This window comes from Aegilops tauschii, chromosome 7 (assembly GCF_002575655.3).
Source record: "Aegilops tauschii subsp. strangulata cultivar AL8/78 chromosome 7, Aet v6.0, whole genome shotgun sequence".
Taxonomy (NCBI): Eukaryota; Viridiplantae; Streptophyta; class Magnoliopsida; order Poales; family Poaceae; genus Aegilops; species Aegilops tauschii.
Genome location: NC_053041.3, coordinates 621,546,622 through 621,550,457, shown reverse-complemented (window position 1 = coordinate 621,550,457; position 3,836 = coordinate 621,546,622). Strand labels below are relative to the sequence as shown.

The following is a 3,836-nucleotide window of genomic DNA, read 5'->3' as shown; positions in this document are numbered from 1 at the left end:
AAGCCAGTGACTATGCCAAGCACCTCGCCTCCTTTGACTAGCAGATTGCCTTGAATCCCACCCTCTGGCCTTATTTTCTTCAGCACGGTGTACTAACATGGGTGGAGATCTGCCAGAGATAGTCGTCGTCGTCCGCTTATATTTTCTAAGCCCCAAACCACATGCTCCTTGTCCTTGAGCTTGGTGTCGAAATTCGAAAAGGTTTAAGCTATCAAAAGAATGGTCAGGGCAAAGGCATCCTAACATCTGCACTCGAAAGCAAGCGCTACCTTCGCTCACAAGATGGCCCTTTGCTTCATGGCAATCTCTCTACTTGCAAATAGCGTAGCAAGCACAACCTCTCAAGATCACTGCACTGTTTTTATGAACATTTCAAGAGGAAAATTGTTGGTGATGTGTCTAAAGCCTGCCACTGAATCTCAAATACCCCCTTTACTAAATTATATACCACTACAGTACAGCAGGACACTCTTTGCCCTTAATCTTCCTCTTAAGGTAATCTCAAGCTGTTTCAGTAATGGATATCTGCTCAAAGAGTACCCTGTAACCACTAGTTGGCGTCAGACAGAACAAGCCAGGGGATAGTTATACTATGTTGCCAACTTGCTGTTGTACTTCCAAAATAACGGCATCTTTCATCAGCTGAGGGCACCGTGATTGGCGGGCAATCAGGTAGCGTAAGCTGCGTAGTTATGCAATTCGTCGGGGTTTGGAACGATGGACATCTGAGCTTCTTTTGGGAGAGAGTCGTCGTCCTCGGCGGCCTCAGCTTCTGCTTCCGCAAGCGACTCGTTGCAGTGGATGAAGAAGGTGCGCTTTTCCTGCTGAAACAACCTGCAAGCAGAACAAGGTAAATGAGTTCAGATCGTAGAACAATAAGAGACTGTCAACAGAAGAAGAAGAAGAAGAAGAAGAAGAAGAAGAAAGATGGTGCTTACGGGTTCTTGCAGAGCATTGGGCTTTGGACAGTTAAAACATACTTGCAGGAAGATATCTCCTTTATCGAACTGATCAGTACAGTGGGCTCGGAACAAACAAACCTAACCTGTAGGAAGAAGGCAGGGTGTGTACAGTCAAATAAACTACTCAATAGGACGACACCATAGTAATCAAACCGCTTCAAGTTAGAACCACAGCCACAAAGATTACAATAGTACTTTCCTATTTTATTTTCTTACCTCTGTGTACCGTGGTATATCTGTGAGATCACACACAGTCCCGTTTGTGTACACGTGGACATGATACCTGCAATGGCACGGAAACATCAAACATTCATTCAAGAGGGTTCTGCTTCCAGATGTAGTTTATTGTTCGTATCCTTCTTTCTAAATTTCTAGCTTAATACCTCTTAGAAGTATCTTTCACGTGGTCCTCATCAGCAGATTCGGAGGTGTGATTGTCATGGTAAGCATCGGTTGCATCAGGGTCATATTCACCTAGAACATACTCTTGGATAACCTGTAAGAAAAGATATACACTCAATAAAGCAACTCAGAACTCAAAAGTGGTAACAACTACGGCATGCAAAGCATGACAATATGTGACTGAAGCCATAGTAATACTATTGGTGCTCAAAAGCTGTACCAACTACGACATGCATACAGGACACTGTGAAAGCATGAAGATACATAATTGAAGCTGTATTATACTATTTGAGAAAAAAAATGTTTGCTTCTTTCACAATGTAAATGAGTTCAGTTCTGGTCTCTCCTCTTAAAGCTAGCAATATTTGTACCGAAACAATTCAGAATTAGTTTTTGTGTAGGGTAGAAAGATTAACATAAGCACAATCTATTTACTATGACCCTCACCAAGAAAATGGCTTACCTTCTCATTCTCTACATGAACCTGTCGGATTTTCCCATAATAGCAGAACTCATAAGACCACCAACCTTCATGCTGGGTCAACAACAATAATAACAATCAGATCGTTTTTCAGGCACTCCATTAGCCTGGTACACATGTACAAGACCAAACATATATCCCAGATGCTCATCATGCACAAAGAAAGAGTTGTATGCTCACCCTGTAGAAGCACTGGTCTTTGAGAACCTCCAGCAGTTCATCTGGCTCCTTTGGCTTAACTTTCCGTTCGCTTTCTATTATAACATTGGTTGCATTCTGTGGGACAATCGACTTCATGGTCTTGGTTTCTTCCACTGGTAGGTAGCAGGTGTACTGTCTCCCCTCGTGGTCAGTCATTGGTTCAGACTCCTGGCCATTCTCCTGCAGAAGAAACAGTTACAGTTAGCTAGAGGAAGTAGGTTTGTCAAACAGCAACTTCTGCAGGAAGGACTTTAGGTAAAAGAAAGACCCAAATTCAGGGTTTCTAACGACAATGGCATTGGGATACACATGCTTAGTAGAAACATGTGAATTAGCATTGCTATTCCTCGCTCTTTTGAGATCTTAGCTAGTTATATCCACATTTAACATGTCATGGATATATTACTGCTATTTCTTGGTAGTATCATCATACTGTGTCTTAAGTTCTAATTTCACCGTCCTCGGCAATTCAGAACTCCAAAAGGAACATGGCTATCTACATGGATTGATTGTTCGATATTTATTGGTAGTATCAGCTTATTGTGGCTTAAACTCCCATTCACTGAACCCGAAAAATAGCACATGTTTTCCTGCAGCTGAAGAACTGAATGAGGGCTCATCAGGAGTCGACTACTCACCGGGTGGTATGGCGAATCGACGGGGTGGAACTCCACGCGGTACCTCGGCTCGCGCGAGTTCTTCCCGAACGGCACACCTGAAAATCACCAACAATTCAGTGCAGTCCTCCATCAGTAACCAACAAACCAACATGGCGACACAGTGTGGTATTTTTGAACCGCAGAGAGCTGGATCTGGCCAGGAAGTGCGCAAGGGATACGCGACAAGAAGAGGGGCTTCCGATTCCAAGGGCGGCCGAGAGGGGAGGGGAGGGAGGGGCTGAGATCGGGATGAGGCCCTGGCGCGATCGATTACCTGAGGTGGTGAAGATCTGGTCGGTGGCGGCCGCGCCGGCGACCAGGAGCAGCAGGAGCAGGGGGAGCGGCCGGGCGGCGAACCCCATCGGCGACGGCGTTGTGCGGGCTCCGGCGGAGATCGGTCGGGAGTCGGTCAGAGTGGAAGATTGGAGACGACGCGACCCAAGAGTCGCCTCCGCCGTCTTCGAAGCCGGTCCTCTTTCCGCTTCCCGCAGATGGGAAGCCGCTTTCCCGGCAGGGTCGCGTACGAAAATGCTAAACACACGGACGTATTCCAACGGACTTTACGGGGTGGAAAGCATGCCTTCATCTAATTGCCCCCCCCTGATTTCAACTGATGGGCCCGCCCTCACTTAATTAAACCACAGCCAATCATCTCTAACTTCCCTGTAATTCCCCCGTAAACACCCCGTGAGTGTAGCATTGCCGGGGTCGCGTACGAGGCGCCTCCCTCCGCCTTCTCTTGCTGCGAGGCTGCGAGTGCCTTCGCAGCTTTGATGTTTTTCTTTCCTAGCAGAAAAATAATACCCAAATAATAAGTATCACATGTGTGACATGAAATAACATCAATCTGATTTTTTTTATAACTAAATCTGTCATCTAAAAAAACAAATCCAAGAAAAATGGAACTTGCCATCCATCTTCCGGTAACTAAACTTCCCTAAAAAAACGTCGGGACAGAATTGCTTCATGTCATACGTGTGACACTTATCAAGGTCCAAACAATATTTGTACTTTATACATAATAGAATAGGCTCACTCTCATCGAAAATCCATCTCTACACCCGAGCTCATCTGCACCCGCGCTGACGAAAAAAATGAAAACAAATACTAGTAAAATTCAAAAAATTCCAA

General features: G+C 45.3%; 1 protein-coding gene across 1 annotated transcript; it reads right to left on the bottom strand.

The window, feature by feature from the left end:
• Nucleotides 1-413: 413 nt before the first annotated feature.
• LOC109787076 (protein OS-9 homolog) lies at nucleotides 414-3,281 on the bottom strand. Its single transcript, XM_020345633.4, has 8 exons — nucleotides 2,980-3,281; nucleotides 2,685-2,761; nucleotides 2,026-2,226; nucleotides 1,828-1,899; nucleotides 1,346-1,458; nucleotides 1,179-1,245; nucleotides 939-1,045; nucleotides 414-834 (listed from the first exon to the last, which is right to left on the bottom strand). Exons 1-8 carry the CDS (start codon nucleotides 3,065-3,067, stop codon nucleotides 669-671), a joined length of 891 nt encoding a protein of 296 aa, XP_020201222.1. The 5' UTR covers nucleotides 3,068-3,281; the 3' UTR covers nucleotides 414-668.
• Between the last annotated feature and the right edge of the window lie 555 nt (nucleotides 3,282-3,836).

Bases quoted from the DNA above. Each gene is read 5' to 3' on its own strand.
- LOC109787076 (XM_020345633.4), bottom strand. From the start codon at position 3,067: ATGGGGTTCGCCGCCCGGCCGCTCCCCCTGCTCCTGCTGCTCCTGGTC. The intron at 2,227-2,684 runs GTGAGTAGTCGA...TTTCTTCTGCAG, and splicing joins TCGATTCGCCATACCACCCG to GAGAATGGCCAGGAGTCTGA. The intron at 1,046-1,178 runs GTAAGAAAATAA...TTCTTCCTACAG, and splicing joins ATATACCACGGTACACAGAG to GTTAGGTTTGTTTGTTCCGA.